General features: G+C 38.5%; 1 protein-coding gene across 3 annotated transcripts in view; it reads right to left on the reverse strand.

Annotated features, from left to right (window-relative positions):
• Positions 1–953: 953 nt before the first annotated feature.
• CTNND2 (catenin delta 2) overlaps positions 954–20,202 on the reverse strand; it is a 679,731-nt gene continuing 660,482 nt past the window's right edge. For all 3 annotated transcript variants that reach the window (XM_054191357.1, XM_054191355.1, XM_054191356.1), the window contains 4 exons: positions 16,401–16,527; positions 12,268–12,399; positions 5,113–5,186; positions 954–2,135 (listed from right to left, as the gene is read on the reverse strand). In XM_054191357.1, coding sequence (XP_054047332.1) covers positions 1,875–2,135; positions 5,113–5,186; positions 12,268–12,399; positions 16,401–16,527 — 594 coding nt within the window. In that variant the 3' untranslated portion in view covers positions 954–1,874. The remainder of the gene's footprint in view (positions 2,136–5,112; positions 5,187–12,267; positions 12,400–16,400; positions 16,528–20,202) is intronic.

The following is a 20,202-nucleotide window of genomic DNA, read 5'->3' on the forward strand; positions in this document are numbered from 1 at the left end:
TACAATGACTAATCACAGAAATGTTTGCAACCTAAAACAAATTCCTTAACTGTAATTCAAGCAATTTACAACTATGCCATTTGTGGTGGGTTTTATGCCGTGAAAACTGTATGCTGAACTGTTGCCTGAATCAAAGCAATGAAGAAACGCTAGATTCTTTTTTTTACTTCCAGAATCCCAAGAGCTAAGATGAATATGCGAGCTCTTCTGGCCTCCTAGCTTAGTTTCCTTTTCTATTTTTTAATTTAAAAATTTAAAAAAAAAAATTTCTGTCCCTTACATTTTTTACTTTTGAGGGTTTCACTTTAAATGCACAGAAATGGTCGGTATATTTAATATTTGAGGAATGTGTTTCGGGTATCGGGTTTTCTTTTTGGTATGGGTTAAAATAAATGATTGTCCTAATGATTCACGAGTTGGACTCTTGTATAGCCCAAAGACGTTGGAGAATCCAGACCTAAGTCTATTGGGTCTTTGTTTTCCATTCCCTCAGGGAGATGGCAAGATCAAACTCTGCCTTCCTTGAGCACTTGCTGGTTGGTGGCTGGAGGGTAATGACATTTCCTCAAGAAAAGATCGAGAGATGCTATTTTAAAGGAAACGGCACCTAAAGGTGAAGGAGTCAGTGAAAAAAAAAATCTGATAACCCCTTCCTTTGAGAGTATGCGGCCTAACAATTTTGAATTGCTATCAATGGTTAAGAAAGTGAGTAAGAGAAAGCACATACTGGAGTTTCCACTGTTTAAAAAAACTGAAAATCAAACAAAAATTGAAGCTTGAACAAGGAAAACATTGGATGAAAAGAAGTCTTACGCCACACAAACACACACACTCAAACACACACACGCACACAGAATACTATGCATACATGGACACACACAAGTAAGAATGTGTATTTGTATGGTAGGTTCTTGGAAATAGACATTCTTAGCAAATATGGATGACAGATCAATTGTAATTTATTTTCTTTTAACACTGTATCATCATAAAGAAAACTGGTATAAATGAAAAAAATCTATTTCAAATATCTACATCTAAAATTTTAGGCAGTGAAAAAGCACTTCGTTGACAAGGAGTGTGGAATGATGAATGTTAATTGTCAGAAACTGCTGAATGCCTTTTTTTTTTAGTTGCCACAAACAAATCCACATATCAGAACGAACAATACTGCTAAATATTCCGTTTTGTTTTTTTGATTTTTTTTGACTTTTTTTTTTTGTTAAAACGCACCGGGGAAAAGAAAACAAAAAACTGGAAATTCATACATCTTTCAAAATTTGAAATTGAAGCAATATTTAGAACCATAGATGAAGAAACACTGTGGCATTGGTGTAATATACACAATGCACTTTTTTTTTTTTTATCTGTAATGTACATCAAATACTTTACAACAATGCATTAACAAAAGGCAAGAAACATCTTGCTGTACAGAGGAAACCCCAAATGCAACTTGAAGCCTAGATTCACAATGAATGAGGATATTAAACAAAGTGTGAGAAGCTGTTCCCCATAAGTATGTACGCTGCTCAGTTACTTGTGCTTAACTCTTGACCCACATCCACTGTCGTGTTCTCCCTCCTTCCTTCAGCCACATTCAATATACAGCACTGAACTTTAGACTCTACGGGCCAACAGTAAAGTCGCCCCACACTGTAAAATATATATATGTATACATATATTTCTTTCTAATTACTCCCAGGTTTAGCTTTCGCACCTTTTAGCCCTCTAAAAAAAAATCTCTTAATTTTTTCCATACTGGTTATCTGCGCCTTCCTATGGAACAGGCTTTAACAAACTAAATTTGCAGGAAAAAAAATGTCTTGTGGTATGCATGCACATGCACAGTTCCTGGAGCTTTTGTATCTGCCCAAGTCTCAAACCCAGGAGTCGGGAGAGGCTGGATAGTGGCTTGTTTCATAGTTAAGTTCACTATAGGGACGAGCAGCTGAATAGAAGTCGACGTAGTTGCCAGTTGACTTTAGTCCCAGGTGCATGTTGTATTCGCTTGCAGGTGGACGATGATGCACTTGGTCCTCAAAGAAGGACTCGTCATAGTTTCTTGTTGAATTCTGAAACGGCTGATATGGTTCATACTCTTTTCTGCTGGGCTCCTGTGGAACTGGCTGTGTTGAAACCTGAAAGGTAGTAATACCCACAGCTTGTTAGATACAACTTACGGTGGGCAACAGGATGGAAGGAGGAGTAAATATCACGCTATGTTTATCATGCTGCAAGTACAGTATCTTAACATCTGCTCAAGGTATTGCATGGTAGTGAATTGATTCTACAGCTTTGTCTTGTCATTACACTTCTTTACATTTATTTATTTAATATTATCATTAAATACACGTATTATTTAATATTATTGCTGCTATAGATGCTGGTCTACTTCACAAGTAGTTCAGGTGGCGTAGCTTACAGTTACTTTCATTCCTATGATCTGTGCATTACTTTCTGACTATTTTGCAGTTATATAATGCAAACATCGGTGGGCAAAACTCAGGCTTGAAGAATTTTAATGGAACTGGTAGACACTCCAAAGATGCTAAACATTAACATTCTGCAGCTGCCTTTGCCACAAGTGAGATTTAGGGTGACACCATATCCTTAAGAACCATTTATAGTCTTCAGGGCACTGACATGAGAAAGTTTCAAGCTAAATGCTCTGAAAGGTGTTCTTCTGCTACTATTAAGCTGAACCATCATCTTACCACCTCCTCAACACTTCATGCTGGCAATCTTGTGTTGTTGCTACATTCCAGCAAGTTGCCTCAAAGCTGAAATATTTATGATATGCAGAAAAAAAAATCTCAGGTGGGCCCCTAACCAACGTTTGCCATCAGGTTTTTTTCAGACAGCCCTAGTGAGTCTCTGTCTTTATAGTTGGAACACTAGCTTTCACCCTCTGCCACCTCTAGTAAGTCTGGGCAGACTTCGTGACTACAAAATGATGGAGCCTTTCAGTCCTCAAATGGTCGTTACTGGGAATATCGCTGCTCAGATGTCGTGTCAGAACACTTTGCTGATCCTGCTGACTCTGCGAGAGTCAGTAATGCTCCTTCAAGAAGAGAGGAACACTGGCACTGCTATGTCCCAAACTCTCTGATACTCTTTCAAAGCATGCCTGTATCGGACTCTATGAGTAGAGAGTAAAAGGCTGTCTATGTCCTTTGACAATCCTACAAGTGATCTTAAACACCGGGCCCAATATTAGAACAGCACAAGGGAGCATAAATACTCTAGTTTCTATTTCTAGTACTGCTATCAAGGTGTACGGGACCTTGAGCCCTTCGCTTCATTTCACATATTCAAACACAGGTGTTTAATTTTGGTCACAGGAGAAAAATCCTATAGTAAGCAACATATTTATACGACAAAAAGTGAGAGACAGTCAACTTTTGAATAGAAAATAGGGGACTTAAGTAGTATTTCTGTGTTCTTCTACACTAAAACCATTATTTCTGGTATGTCAATCGTAAACCTGACATTTCATTGAGAAAGCAAGTGGGAAAGGTGGAAAATTGGTTTTGTTTTCATGTGGTTGGTTTGTTCATTTGCTTTGTTTTTGCTCGAACTCTCACCCCAAAAATCAAATTAGTTGATTCATGACTGCAGTTAAGAGTGCACCTGCTGTTACAATACCTCATACCCTTTTCCCTAAATACTGTGTTAATTAGAAGAGCTTCATCTTTTTTAATGCAATAAAAGCATAAACATCTTCATGCACTGAACTGTCTCACACAAAGAAGGAATATGGTGCACCACAGGAAACACTGGATAATTAAAAAGCAAAATCAAAAACAGAAATGGGGGCACAGAATATCAGAAACTCTCTTCACCTCAAGTTTGTGGATTAGAACCGAAATATCAGTCCCTTAAATTGAAATTGCAGGTAATCTAGTAAAATTTTCAGAGAAAAATCTTTTGTATCCATTTTACTAAATATTCGTTTACCTGTCTGATAGTATTAATAATTTTTTAAGTGCTTTCCTTAAATGTTTTTTTGTCTCATTTCTCTAGTTGAAGAAATGCTGTAGCTTTTGCATATTACATACCAAAATTGCAAAAATATTAAGGAGTTGTGGTAAGTGAGTATAAAAGTAGCATTACACATAATGATTAAACAAAAGCCTACAAGTGCAGAAAATTGTCTGTTTCCCAGGGACTGAGGAGATACTATAGTGGAAATACCAGCTGTGTGAAGGCCACACATGTCGATATTGCAACTGTTTCTATGAGTGCATTAGCTTAGGACCCATGCTACACATTACATTTCTGTAATGCCCACCTTATCCCGACATACTTATTGCTTTCTGGTTTTCAGGGACAGGACATTTTAAAAGAGTCCCACAGTTCTAGACTGAATGGCTTGGATGTATATGCATGAAAAAGCGTCCTTGCCACTGAAGTCTAGATTTTCTCTTGCCCATGCCCCGATGCATACATTAAAAAAACAACCAGGCAAAAAGCCTTGTTACAATCATGATTCTGGAGTGACTAAATGGCAAAACGGAGGGCTGTTACTACATGTTATGTGTACTATACGCTTCCCTGCTTTTGCACCTTTTGGTACAGGGGGTTCCGTCTTCAGGCCTGTTCAATACTTGAGTTTCTGCTAGGATACCTTAGCACGTGACCCATGTGGCATCAGCAGTGGTGTTAAAATTTACGATGGCTGTACTCAAGTAGTAAGATGTGACCGGACTTAACCAAACTCATTGGCACAAGACATTGTGAGATACCAGAGACAGTAGAAACGCCCATTAATATTAGCTTGGCTTTTGTAGTCTGTGTCACACATCTCCAAATCGTTAAAAGCATTCAGCTCTCAAGCCCCTCTTGATTTCATAATGAGTTACAGGCTTAAACACCTTGGATAATTTTTGTACATACGCTGTCATAACCTGTTGGATATTTTTGAAACTTGGGCTGAAATTATCCATTAGCATAAAGAACGTAGCTTGTTTGAAGCCAGTGGAACTGCTAGCATTTGTGCAAGCAGATGACTCAGTAATCTAGATTTATCAATCTCTGATTTTCTTAGTTTCCATAGAAGATCTTACACTGGTCTTTTGCCATCTGGAACAGTAACATTTTAGTCTCCGTACTTACCTGATTGTGTTTGATATCTTCAGCAGGTGCACCATACGAATTCCTGTACAAAGTTGAGATTCCAGTGTTCTGAGCTGGAGAGAGAAAAAAGGAAGGGAAAAGCAGGTTTACCAAACATACCTCTTTGGCCTCAAAATTAATTCTGAAGGCTTCATTAAATACAGTGCCTGTTTCCCACACACAAATATCTTTAAAAGCATCTGCAGACTTCCTTTTTCTCTTCCTGCCACTAAACAGTCATAATCTTTGCTGTGCTGTACATGCATGTGCATGGTATACACTTACGAATGGTAACAGGGGCCATGTCACGTTCATACCAATCTTGTGCACTTCAAATATAAATCAACAAAATCATTACATAATTGTAATTATAGCATTCAGTAATATATTCCAGGTTATAGATGGGATTTCATATCACACGTACACTAAGCAGGTAACAGTTGTAAATATTGCGATAAACAAACATTTCATTCCTTTCACTTCCATTGGATGATGTTACACCAAATCCTGGATTATTTATCCTACAGTGCTTTTGCTATACTGTGAAATTATTCATGGGAAAAGTGATTAAATGCAACTGAAAAATGAGTTATGCAAAAAAGTAATATGCAGTTACACTGAAGTCTTGCCAAGATAGTCCGAAATCCACAAACGGCTGACGCTTTCTTCTCAGATGTCCTACTACTAAAATGCACGGATAAAACTGAGGTGAGTATGAAATCAGAAGTAATTCTAAAGACAAGGATAACATCATACAGGTTTGCAAACATCTATTTCCCACCCTGCCCCAAAAAAACAGATAGAAAGCTAAGGATTTTCCCTGCAAGGCTGATGTCACTGATCACTTTAATTTGGCTATCCAGTTTGCTGGTAGAACCAGCATGATTGTAGTTATTTCTCATATTTGAAAGAATACGAGGGTAGTATTTTGTGTGGCTGCTGTACTCGGCTTCTTACTGGGCATGCGTTATTAACTTTCCAGACGTTATAACCAAAGGTCTGATGCTGTCATGAGGATTCTCGTTATAAAAGCACACACCTGAAGTGAAAATCGAGTAGCTGTGAATCAGAGTTGTCAGTGGAATTGAAACATGTTGCTCATGCAACTTCTCTCAGGTTTCTGTCCAATGGTATAAAACCTGGAGGCACCAAGAGTTGCTTTTAATACCATCGCATCTCAAAACCCTTGAGGGTGAGGACTGAGCATCAGAGCTAAAAGCTGGGTATGGGATCCATGCTAGCCACATCACCGAGAAGAACCACAGTTACTGAAGAAGTAACCACTCTTTCTTCCTTTGGCAACCTGCTAACATGGACCCCAGCATGTGCAACTGCCTCTATCTTTCCCCCAGCCACTGCACCCTCTATGGAGAAAGGAATGGGACGGCCTTTAGCCAAAGTTGATTGTAATACGCCAATTCTGATCTTCAAAGCTGCCACGGGTTCCATGCAGAGGGTAGAATTTTTGTCAAGTTTGGTGTACTGCTCCATATTGCTGCTTTACAGATCTCAGATGGTGTTCTTAAAGATCTCCAGCATGTTCCTTAAACAGGATAAAGACAGGGCTTATATGGTGGGGTGATGAGCCCTAAAAGCTAGAAAAAGAGTTTTTTTTCTCTTGACAACCATTAACTAATAGGGGTGAAAAAACCTCTTGTTTCTTGAAGAGCTGGATGTGGTTACTGAGACAGTGCATAGTCCAGTGTAGAAAATGGTGAAGAGCTCTGGATGTCTCCAAGGAGTGCAGCAGGATCCTTTCTTTGAAGGTGGGAAGAACACAAACTCTAGTAACTTGATGGTTGGTCTTTTCCAGTGGTAGGTACTCTTAATTCTGCCAGTGTGCCAATAGGCGGTAACAGATGGAAATGATGACTGCTTGAGTAGTTTGCCTTTGGCCATAGATGCTAGTGGTGAAAGGTTGATCTGCAGAGGTTCTCTATGCTCAGGCTGCATTTTGTTGCCAAAGTTGAGCGACGTGTGAGACTTGACAGTTATTTCAGTGTTTTTTATATTCCAGCTGCATCCCCTGCTTTGGTGTTTGAAACTCTCCCTCCTGATGACAGTCTTTGGTATCAGAGAAGTCCGCATCAGCATTGCTATTTATGGTGCATCTCATGATGGCACGGCACTCGTTAGTGCAACTACCAGATCTTTTCTTGATACCATCTTTTTTATGCTGTTTTTCTGAGTTTCTTGCTCGCCCCAAGAAGTGCTAGAAGAAGTTGAGTTATACACATTCCTCTTCTCAAGACCTAAAGAGCTAGTGTTTCAGCTATTCATTTTGTGAAGTGCTACTTCTTGAAAAAAATGAAAGTGAACGAGAGTTTTATGAAGAACCTGATGAAAAATAGCAAACTGGACACATGCTAATTTGTATGTTGTTTCTACGGGCAATCAGAGAGACTTTAATGAGGGTCATGACCTATTCATCTTTTTACAGGTATATAAAAAGGCACATGGTACACGTGCCATTAACAGCCATGACTATTAAAAAACCAGAAATATTCCAGAGCTGGTGCACAGCTGTCCAATGCACTACTGTGACATTTGCACTGATGTGCTCCGAATTGTCACATGCCAGATTGAAGACGTACAGTCTCCCAGATCACATACTCTGCAATGGAAAATGGATAATATCAGCTTATGAAAATAACTGCAAGGTCTGTGTTGCTGATTTCACTGCAGTGATGTGGATACAAATTCACAAGTTAAAAATGCAAAAAAAAAAAAAGAAAAAAAAAGTAGCATTCCTTTCTTAATGTAATAAGAACAATGACACATCCAATGCTTGGAAATGAATGCCAAAGAGTTCAAGAATAAGAAATCTTGGCTTAGTCTAGCCGGGAGGCTGAGATAATTCTGTCCCTGGAGGAAATGTAAGTCAAGCAATGTAGCTGCTCGCAATGCATGCGGCCCCGCTCCAGTACCTGCTTCTGAACACGCAGGCGGCATCCCTGGGAACTCCATTCCCGCTCTGCCATGCTTCAGTGAGCAGTTGACTCTTGCTGTCCAAAAGCAGAGGGCAAATATAAAAGAAAGAAGGGAGAGAATGAGCTAGATGAGTGGACAGGTACTGTGTGGTTAGTATCTGATTTTTGCTGTTAATGTTGTATACGTACCATCGTAGTAAAATTATTAGAGAGAAAGAGAGATTAATGAAATAATTTTCTTTTTTAAAACATGGCAAGAGAAGGGAAAGGGGTACAAGGAGTAAGAAATGGAGTTTTTCCAGCAGCCACACTTCTTTACAGGGATGTGAGAATTGTAGCTGCAAATTAAATGATTCAAGGAGTGATGAGAGTGTGTATTTTATGTGTGTGTTTTAAGCAGTATCTAAACATTAGTACATGATAGTACTGAAGAGGTACTTCTAACTAGCCAAACTGTGAAGGTTCTAAAATGAGTACTATGATCAGCCTGCAGTACTTTGTGGTTGCACTGCATAAAGAACATATATACCTTCCTTTTTTTCCCCCTGTTCAGTTTTCAAGGTGATGTTGGTTAAAAAATAATCATATAGTACCCCACAGCAGTTTTCTGCAAAGCTGACAATAGCTTTGAAAATTATGTCACTCAGTGGTTTATGTGACAAAGGTATTACAGGCCGAAGCCGTCCCTGTACATCCCAGTTACTTGATTCATGGTTTAACATTCGGCTTTCAGTTCTTATAAGCGCTCATTTTGAGCACATTTACAGACACTTTGAAATAACAAGGTGCTAGCCTTTTGCCCTCACAAACACAGGTCCATAGTAAGAAAGGAAAGCTCAGCGGCACAGCTAGTCATCCTCATCTGGTATTGCATAACCTGCTTTTTCTGCTATAAGCAGCACGACTTCATTTTCTAAAATTTAGTTCAAGCCACTAAAGGAAAATGCTTCTGCGCCTCACAAATCTCAGCTAACAAAGATCATTACCTGTCGCCTTCCTGCACAGTGAAAGATGAGGCAAGGGCATGAGAAAAGATTACAGTGCATTACAGTTTCTTAAAGTAATAATAAGTTCAAGTAGCCTGAGCATCTGTAGCTACTGTAAGAGATGATGGTGGTTATTTGTGTTCTAAATGTGCAGGGACTTGCAAGTTAAGTCTCAATAACAAAAGTATAGATGATTGATTCTTGATACCTAAAGAAAGTAAATTAATCAGAAGGTGTTTCTGCTGGTGGAAGTGAGGATACAGGGCGCAGACTCTGATGCACGTATTCGTTCAGTAGGGGAACTAAGAAACTAAAAGAAACTTTAAAGTAGGATTCCCATGATAGTATACAGTAACCTTATCTTCCCCGTTCTGAAGGAAAACACCATGGCATAAATAACGTTATCACATGCACTTAGAGGTCCTGCTTTTTTTAAAAGGAATATAATAGTTTTTGTCTTAAAAATATACTTTAGGTGATAAAATTTTATTATTGGTTATTATTTTCTACAGAGAAGAGAAGATGGACAGTAAATATACAAGGCATCATAAACCTGTGAAGGGAAGAGGGCAATGAGAACTTTGATATTGTTCCTCTATTTTTTAGCTGTCCTTGTGAAATCAATATAAGTTATCATCTTCAGCCAAACTGTTTACTTCATAGACTCTCCATTTTTCCCAGAGGTTTCCTGACAACTCCCCACAATGGCAAAAAGCCAACATTTCTACTTCGAAAATCCATCAAAAAACCTTCATTTCAGTCCCAGCCCAGAGGTCATAAAATTTTTGAAACTATAAACTGAGAAGAGCTTTGGAGAAGAGCATGGAGACAGTTGTGGATAAATTGGGACTACAGCTGTGGCCCTACATTCTGTGTAAATCCATAAGTCAAAGAAAGCTTTGTGTAATACATCAGTTTGGCACAAAATACAAGAGCAGCTCAAAATATGTATACGCCAGGTGGAACCTGAAAAAACATTTATCAAAGCCCCATAGGCTCTGTGGATGTATAGCTGCAACGCACAAAACTAAATACAGGCATTGCAATATGAACTTGCTACATGAACTTATATTAGACCATCCCAGTAAAGTCAAAATGTCTTACAATTAAAATAACGAATACTGACTTTATATTGTTCTTTAATGAAATATTTATTTTATGAGCTACAAATATGTTACACAAATTTGATGTTGAATGTTGACGATCGAGACTCCTCCTAACTGACATTTTCTTTTGTTCTTAAAATGGTGCTTAATTTAAGCTCAGGCCAAACAAGCAGAGATTTGGTGACCTGAAAGAGAGAGAAAGTGACTTGTTAATTTCGTATTCATTTGTACAATGGCCATGTAATTGTGAAATATTACTAAACTTTTCAGTTTTCTATTGGTTTTGATTTTTCTCACTGAGCTCAGTAGCTGGAAAAATAGTCGATAGCTGAGCGTGATGCTGAGAGTTTTGAGTTTCCTAACTAAAAGCCCACCCAGAAGATCAATACGAACAGACAAAATACAAGCAGATATTAAAGGAAAACACGATGCAAAAATCAAAGTGGAGCAAAGGTTGCTGGGGAAGTACAAACCTCACTATCTGAAAGTTATACGGAAAGAGAAAAGAAACAAGGGAAACAGGAATGGGAGAAGAAAAACACTACAGCAAAAAGATAAAATGAAAAGGGATGGGGAAAAAGAAAACCCCAATTTTTTTTAAAGTGTGGAGAGAGAGAAGACTATCTGCAAGGAAACACAGATTTTCCACACAGAAACTCTTTTTTTTTTTTTTTTTGTGAACCTTCTGATACAATTTGGTAGCCTAAATTTGCAGATACAGCTAGAACAAAACACTAATGTTTCTGCCTTTTCGGCCTGCTGCTCTTACTCCTGAGATTCCCTTTTCATGGATCCTTGACAAAGCGGTGAAAAAAATGCAGTCCTGTCCTTCACAGTCACACAAGTAAGGACCACTGAAGTGTTTCAGAGAACCACCTTGTGCAATGACTATGAAACACTCAAAATATTACAGACACATAAAATGCAGTACCTTGACTGAATCTGCTGCAACCTCACGTAGTGTGCTGCAGATGCCGTTCAGGACATTCCTCATTTCTGTCGTTTCCAAATGCTCTCGACTGTCATTCCCCTTCTTCAGATTTTCACTTTCATGCTAATTAATGTTCCGTATTGCATTTTCACCCAAATTCGAAGGCTGGCCTTTAGGCTTTGATTGCACAATAGCGCATAACACAGTAGATGTGGTGTGAGTATTGTCGTATCCTAAATGCGGTCTTGAAAGCTAGTACGAATGGCTGGATGCTGAGTCAGCATGCCACCAGTGTCCCCAGTCGGCTGAGGAACACAAGACAGCCCATCCTGGCATCCTCTGAGAAAGACCTCTACAGCGAGCATGGGAAAAGGTAACAGGCGTTCCGAAAGTGCGAAGTGGCTCCTCGCTGTGATTCTTTGCTTGCCCCGAGGGAGCATTTGGAGGAGAGGACACCGCGATGCTCAGCACTGTATAAAATGTACGAAAATGCTCAACAGAGGTTATATAAACCTGTGCAATGGTGATGGAGACCAACACGTATTTTAGAGGAGAATTAACAAAGAGGTGAATTACTAGGCAAAAGCACTCAACATTTTATAATTGCTGCTAACAGGTTATATGATTATAATGCTAACAGGTTAATGAGCTCACTAAGGGAGAGAAGCCTTCAGTGAAACCTGCAATAGACGCCATAGCATACACAGAGAAAATGGTTCTATTTACATCAGCCCAGCTGAGAAAGTAACAGGGACAGACTTTACAAACTGCTACACAATTTCCTAGGAATGACTGATGTGCAAAATAAGCTAACTGGTTCCGGAAAGCCATTCCCTGCAAAAGACAGATGTTAGGGATCACCGCACATGTTCAACCTTTGTCATGCTTCAGAAACAACACTAGTTAATACAAGGTGGACTTACTCACTTCCTTCTGAAACAAAAACAAGCTTAAAACTGAAAAGAAATGTAAAACTGCACTTTCCTCTATGAACAAACATGGTCTTCACAAATCATTTTTACACAGCATCGTATTCATTAAGATCAAATATTTCTTCAGTTGTATTTCTCGAGGTGGCTACAACTTTGGAATCAGCCAAAGGCGGATGACTCTTTTCTCTAGTACAGTAAACCCAGCCAAGCCTACAAAGTCAGCGGTCTATCACAGCTGATTTTAAATATGCTACGCGAGCATAATCTCACCTGTCATGGTGTCTTTTCTAGAAGTGTGTTCTCCTTTATTTCCATGGTATGTGGCGTTTGTTCCAGTTGATTCATAGTCTGTTTTTCTCTCTTTTAGGCTGATCATTTCCCGGGGTGAGGCTGGGGCACTTGCTAGATCATAAAAATGGATTTATATTTTCTTGCCACACATGACTGAATGTAGTGTTTAACTCTAGAGTAAATGTTTTAGTACAGTTTATGTTTGTTAGCATACTAACATTAAGCTGTTTGAAAAAACATTACCCCATTATGGAAGAAAAGGTACTCTTAATTCAAATACAGGACAAAGGTATTCATGGGACAACCAACTCCAAGCGTCATTTTCTCTCTAAACATTTTACTTTTTCACTTACACCCAACTTCTAAGATGACCATTAAGAAAAAAAGTATAATAATAATGGGTTTTTTTCTTCCCCTTTAGCTTTTTAATTTCTTTATCTTGCCAAAACTTTCTGGTATAGGCACTTCCATTTTTTTTCTCAAAATGGTTAATTTATTTTTGTTTAAAAGACCATTAACTTTCAACTGTGTGTAAAAACCCTTGTAAAATGGTTTCCTCCCTTCTCTGTTGAAAATAAAGCCATTAAATGATTCTAATGGGGACAGGAAGAAGAGAAAGGTGTTTTTTCATAGAAAACATATAGCAAAGAATGCCTAACACTTAAAGGTAATTTGAATAATTTCTCTGTCTTTAAATATATATGTATGAAAAGTTGCCATTAAAACAACAACTGCTACTTCAAGTTATCATTAAAACTAAATCCTTCATCATCAGTACTCATGGTACGGCCAAAAAGGAGGAAAGTATGAGGTGAGGAGGAGGAGAACTGGGTTTGTACTTGATCCTCATGTGCTGGAAAATGTGATTACTGGCACTGATCGTTAAGACTTAGAGCTTGCAATGCTCAAGAAAAAGAGAAAAGCAGAGGAAAAAATAACGGCTTTTAAATAAATTGACTTCGATATGTTTAAGTATGTAAAAATAACTACAATGCCGGTGTTTACTTCCACTCCCTCCCCTGCCTCCACCCAGATACTTGCTATCTCAAAAGAAGCTCAAAAAGCAATAACAATGTCCTTGCTTCAAAAAAATTAAAAAAAAAAAAAAATTACAAAAAGACAAGGTCATTTATGAAGCTCGATCATAGTTATGTCTTTCATCAACTCTAAACTATATTTCATTTTTGTGTTTTTTTAGTTAAGGAGTAGGGAAACACAAGTGACGTTGAATTCTGCTTAGATTGGTTGTGCTGGCCCTGGTCTCTGAATTTACGGAGCAAATGCAGGACAGATGTTTTTTTCTTATGAAGCCATTAGAATTGAGGATTGCTTTTAAATTGCTTGTCAATAGTGACATAATTCTAAAGCTGATAATCCAGCAGATATAAAGACACATGACATTAAATTACCAAATAGGCTAATGGCAACTTGGTCAAATAGGGAACAAACCACAATGCAAACCTTGAAAAAGTTGCTAACACAGGGATGCATTTCGTTTCCTGTACTCTGGTAATGCTTTTAAGCACACTTTTAAGCACACAATTATGTAAAAAATTGACTAATAAAGACAAAACCATCTCTCTCTGTTCCCTGTGGGAATTATCTCTCTCCGCCCATGTGAGAACAACTGCCTTCTGGCAAGTGTTAAAATCCAGAAGTGTCCTCTTTCAGAGTTTTTACTGGAAGCAGACACAAAATTATTGGTTGACATTAAGCTGAAAAGTGATATCAAGGCTTTCTGCTCCTGTTCTTAAAGAACACAGAGAAGAAGACAGAGCTCTCTACGCTAGTTAAAGCATCTTATCACCAAGTCCTGGGGATGGATGGGACATTGTGAGTTCATTTACTTCAACTCTTTACCCCAAGGTAGGATCCAGCGCACCAAAACAATTCTTGACAGATTTTCATCTAAAACTAAAGATCTCTGATGACAGAGACCACATAACCGCTCCAAGCAGTCTGTTCCAGTGCTTTGTTTCCCTACTGTTTCCTGATGTCTAGCTTGGCTCCTTGCTGCTCATTATTTGTATTTGTCTGCTATGAAAGTACAGAAAGTTCATGCTGTTCCTCTTCACAGCTGGCTGTTACGTGCTTGAATACTTGATGTGTACCTCTGCCCAATGTCCCCATCTTCTGTCTCTCTCATTTAACAATTACAGTCCATGCAGTGTGTCCTCATATCCTGAATTTTCCATCTCCCGATTCGTGTTTGCAACTTAACAAAAATCCCTAAATAATTTTTAAAGATTTTTTGACTATCCCAATATTCTGCTTGTAATTTATTTGTGAAGGACTGGATTTTTTTTTCCCTTTGGACAGTATCTCCAGTTTCCCAGGATCACTCTGAATTCCAGCAATGCCTTTCAAGGTACATGAGTTTCTCCCAGGTTTATGTCACCTGCAAAGATAACAGGCATTCTTTGTATATTATCTGGGCCTTTCATGAAACCACTGAAGAGTACCGGGCCCAAGCAAACCTCCAAGCAAAGCATTCTTCCATTTTGGCAGTAAGTAATACCCATTCTTTGCACATGGGTTTCAGACGGTTTCGTATTTGCCACACACGACATTTTCTGGACTGTTTGTTAGCTTGCCCTAGCTTGCCTATAAAACTGATTACAGTAGATTTCATTTCTTGACTATTCTTTCCACAAAGCATTTTAAGTATGTTGTAGCAGGAATTCAGGAGGATTTTATAAGAACAAATCATACTGAACCAATATTTGGATTTGATGCGGATACTACCAGTCAGTCAGTAACTTAAACTACTATGTAGAAACATATACTCCTAGAGTTAAGCAATATCTTATGTTCCTACTACCTTTGAGGTGCTCGGATTGTGATTATTTGTTCTAGCAATTTTCTAGAATGAAGTTAAGCTGATTGGTCTGTAATTACATGGGCTCCTTTTCCTTCAGAAACAGCCACTATATTTGTCCTTTTCCAGTCTTATGATAACTGATGATGGCAGTAAGATTTAATCCAAAATTTCTTTAAGTATGTTCTTTAAGCAATAGTGTAACAGAAGTGAGGAGACAGTTCTGGCAAGAGACGGAACTAAGATCTCAGGACCAGACAGTTTCAAGACAATCCAAGAGATTTTGGAGAAGAAAAAAGAGAACAAGAGACCTTTACGGACTTGCGTAATGACAGATTTTGAAAACTGAGTAACAGCTCTCACTGTACTTTTGGCTCCATTTTCAAATTTTCTCAGTGGTTATTCTGCAGGACTAAGCATCAGCTTCTAGATAATTAACAAAACAATTTTCTTAAAAACAAAACCATGGCACAATGCTGACGGCAATAATCAGTTTGGCCAATTTTAATCTTAAACTCTTGGTATACGTATGAACGCCTGTTTGATTGAACAAGTAGTAAAAAACACACTGAAAGGCTGACTGTTTTAGGCTGTTCATCTGAGAAGATTTTCACTGGGGATGGTTTTACCTAACCAAGGTATATTCTACCTTAGAATAAGCTAAGGGGAAAATGCCCAGATTTCTGAATAGAAAAAGTAATCAACACTGCGGCATAAACTGAGATACATTAATTCATTGTATGGATCATACAGAATTAATGATAGCTGGTGTAAATATGCCATCAACATTGCACAAAAACCTGTAGTCAATCTTTTGTGAAACTTATATATGCATGTGTACGCACACTTATATACACATACACATACAATCAGAATAAAAACTTACAAAAAATAATGTGGATCCTTCAACTTCCGCTATGTGTGCAGAGCGGTCATAAACAATAGAGCAGTTTTCCTGACTAGCAAAGTGAGTAACAGAATTTCCTCATGCTGCAGATGGACTCCGTTGCCCTGAGATCTAGTCGGCTAATCTCAGTCAGGAAAACACCGCATGAGAATTCCTAACAAAAAGTTCTGGAATATCCTTTCTGCTGTAAAAATTTACAAGGTGTTAATTAAAAAAAATAAAATTCCTGTTTTGAACAGATAGTTGAGGTAAGAGTAAAGAAGGTGTTTTGTGCCCTTCCACCGTTGTTAGCAACAAATCCGGGTGCCAGTGACATTGCTTAAAGAAGGAAAATGACAGCGATAGATTACAATTGTCTTTACTTCAGTCTTGAGAGCCTGGTCTTACCTGAGCGGTTGTTAGGAGACATGCGCACGGGCGAGATGGAGGGCGTGCGTGATGAAGAGTACGGTCTTTGCCGATCCCTTTCTATTGTTGAAGATGAGGCTACAAAGTGATACTGCGACCATCCGTCCTGCAACATCAAATATTGCGACAGCAGTCAGTGGAAACGCTGTATAGTTCCCTGGTTTAAGTACAAGAGTATTTTCCTCTAGTGTTTTCCCTACATATACACAAGTGGGCTACCATCTTTTTTCTGCCACTGGGTGGCAAATGTTCTTGGCCGTGTGGGGTACGACATTCTGACTGTACTGACATACCAGGAGAAAAATTAAAATGCAGAAAGTTCTGTAAAATAACGCATTTCAGAAAGACTCTAAATAATGAAAAAGCTGAACAACTTTTTAGACTGTTTGTTTAATTGTTCTGTCTTTTTCCATGCCTCTATTTTCACATCGCAAGTGTCATTCTGGCTATGAAAATATTCCAAATCACATGACTGCTTGTCTTCACAGTGAAATTCAGTTTTTGCTTTAAATCATTTCTACCTTATAAGGAAAATTTGGAGTAAGTAGATGGGGAAGCTCCAGCATTATCAAAATTATTGTAAGTATTTGGGTATCTATACTCTAGCTATATTAACTGCCCATTTGTTCATGTGTGAGGGAAAAAGAATCAATGCATTTTCCTCGTTGCAGTTTCTCCAAGATGTACAGAAAGATATTCTATTCCTTCTATTTAAAACTGGGGTAATGGTGATGTATTTAAAAGAAAAGAAACAAAGTAATACAAACACCAGAAACAGCTAGTTCAGAAATAAGAAAAGAAAGTTTTAATAATTCATGTTTTGTTCCTGTACCGTAAAATAATGCAATAATCCCAAATAATGTACTTCACATTTTTAAAAGGATATTAAAAATAATTTGAAAGTACCATGAGAGAATAAATGGACTTTTGCTAGTGCTCTTACTAAACGACAGTATTTCAAATGTCTTAAAGTATCGATAGATTTTAACTGCTTAATGTTAAATCTAAATCAGTAACACAGAGTTTTCCCAGTCTCACAATGAAGGCATAAGCCTTTTAAAAATGCCTGCTTTCTGCTGGGCTCAGTGGAAATCGAGCCCACCACCTAGCATGGAGCTCAACAAAGTTTTTGCAATGAAATGCTGAATAACACCAAACACAATATACTATTACCAAAGATCAGCTGGAATTTTCCTCTTGCTTACAGAAAAATGATTCCCCATTGGCGTAGTAAAGAATACTCCCACTCCCTGCACCTCAGGCTACTCCAGGCATCCAACCCTGAATCCCCCCTGCCCCCCTAACCCCAGCCTCTGCCTTTGCCCACAGCATCTCTCTGACTTTGTTCCCTCCAGAGAAACCACGGGCACCTGGCTCTCGGAATTGCAAGAGAAAATGTCCTGAAAATCCCCCTTCCACTAAACTTTGAAGAAAGAGAACTCAGCAAGTGCGTGACACTTTCTCTTTTAAAAACAGCAGGAGGAAAGAAGATACTTGTACGTGATGTAGAGGGAAAAGTTATAAGTCAATGAGGATAGACAGATGTGACACCTAACTACAGATTCTGAATGTCTGTACTCCTTACATAACGCACTTGTACAAACATGCGTGTGTCTCGGTTGTAATGTCAAAGGGAGAAAAAAGGAAGAGTGAAGACTGGGCCATGGCTTTCATAGTAGATCATGACCTTCCCTAGAGTCGATAGTGAGCGTTTGTCCACAGAAGTCACTCACATTTAGGACACTTCACTGAACTGCACCTCATATTTCGTGAGAGTCATATAAGAAAATATAAGGAAGAAAACCAGTGAATTAATAAAAAATAATAAGAGTAACTTGAAAAAGTAAATAGCTAATCTTTAATACGACTTGCTTAAGCCAAAATTTTCTATATCCAATCTTTCATTTCCACCAAGCAGCTTCTACACAAGCCGCGTCCTCCAACCTAGAGGGAGGATCAATGAGAATGCAAACACAACCATCTGTAAAGCCCTAACTTCTTAATGCTAAATCAAACTGGAAATTATTGGAAACTTTTCAATATATACATATATAATATGTATATATAACACATATATATTTTTTAAAATAAATAATAGTTTATAATGAATAGCTTAAGTCCAACAATCTCAGCCAAGTATCAAGACTCTAAATAAAATACATAGCATTACTTTTACATCTCCTGTTAATAATAACTTGCACAGTGATTTCTCTAGTATAAAAATGAAGTAGCAAACATTTGAGAAGCCCATGCCTTTATCCAGCTGAAGAAAAATGGTCTCCCTCCTTCTCTGGGGTCAGAAGTTTTTACCAGAAAGGTGACTCTATAATTCACTCTGTTATAGTTTCCTGATCATTTATTTTCTTTTAAACAGACTGCTGAAGAGGAAGATACCAAGACGACAGACTCTAGATCTGATAAAAGGAGAAGGACTAGACTATTTATTAGTGCCTGCCTGCAAAAGGAGGAGACACCAGCCACGCTTACATAGTGCGAGTCAGAAATGCTTCGGTTTTTTTTGATCTGGATGGATGCTTCGCCAGGTACACTCTCCTTTTGCACTCTTGCTTCCCTCAAATCAATCCCTGGCATGTGGATCAGAAAAAAAGTGACCTGAATCTTCCCCTAAAGCTTTCCTCCTGTTTTCCATTCCATCTGTCTTGTTTACATTAATACCTGGACCCCGGCTCTGATGGGAAGTGGATGAAATAAATCCCCGTTACCTGCACAGTCCCACGGACTCTACAGGAATAGTGCATGGCACCAGTGGTGTTCTGCAGAATGTCAACAGGTACTTTGTCAACATTGTTTCCTGAGAAACAGCATTGCAAGGTGCCGCAACAGTGAGGGAGGAAAATCCAGCTGTAGTTGGGATGCTGGCAATAGCATCCTTCTGCTTGGCAGATATTTTTCCTTCTCCTCCCTGAGAATTTTCGTTTTTCTCTCTGCTGAGAGCAGTGCCTATGAAGAGCTCGTCAAATAAAATCTGCTACAAACTTTCAAGTTTGCTAGCTCAATCAGCTCTATGAAACGAGCCAGGCAAAGAATAAACTCTAACACAAGTATTGTGGTGACTTGGCGTTGCTTTTGACTCAACAAGGCATATTGCTGTCACTGTCCGACAACTTCACGATGTTTTTCAATGGCATTATAGGTAGCTCCCAGACCTCACAGTATTTCAAAACCCTAATACTTTTAAGTCATCTATCTTTAGCTGTCCTCTGCCGCAAGGAACAAGCTTCTTTCCTTGGAAAGGTAAACAGTTTGTAACAAATTCATTAAAACCATCCCATCAACAATTCCAAAAGCTATTAGCGTTAAATATTGAAACTAATTTTTAAGAGCCTAAAGGGAGCATTTTCAATTTAATGCCGAGATAAATACCACCTGACGTGATGGCTGCTTTCATTAGTTTGTTTCAGCTCTAGTGCCCGTAATGAAATTTAATTAAATTGATTTGGGTACTTAAAGGTACAGTATATAGCAGTGTCCTGCAGAGAAGAAAGCTAACTCAAAAGCAAAGTGTGTGAGACTGCATTTTAGAAACCAATTTACCAGCCACAAACGTGATCTAGGAAAGGAAGAGTAAGACAAAAAGATCTGACAAATTGGAAAGAAATTCAATGCAATTCTGTTACAGAATGGACGCATTTGTTCACTGGCAGCAATTAATTAATAGGTGTCAACTGCACACTACAGGAGGGCACAGAACAACCAGACTACAGAAATATCATTATACGTCCTTATCGCCTCTTCCAAGGTATCTTCTACTGGGCATTTC

This window comes from Rissa tridactyla, chromosome 2 (genome assembly GCF_028500815.1).
Source record: "Rissa tridactyla isolate bRisTri1 chromosome 2, bRisTri1.patW.cur.20221130, whole genome shotgun sequence".
Lineage (NCBI taxonomy): Eukaryota > Metazoa > Chordata > Aves > Charadriiformes > Laridae > Rissa > Rissa tridactyla.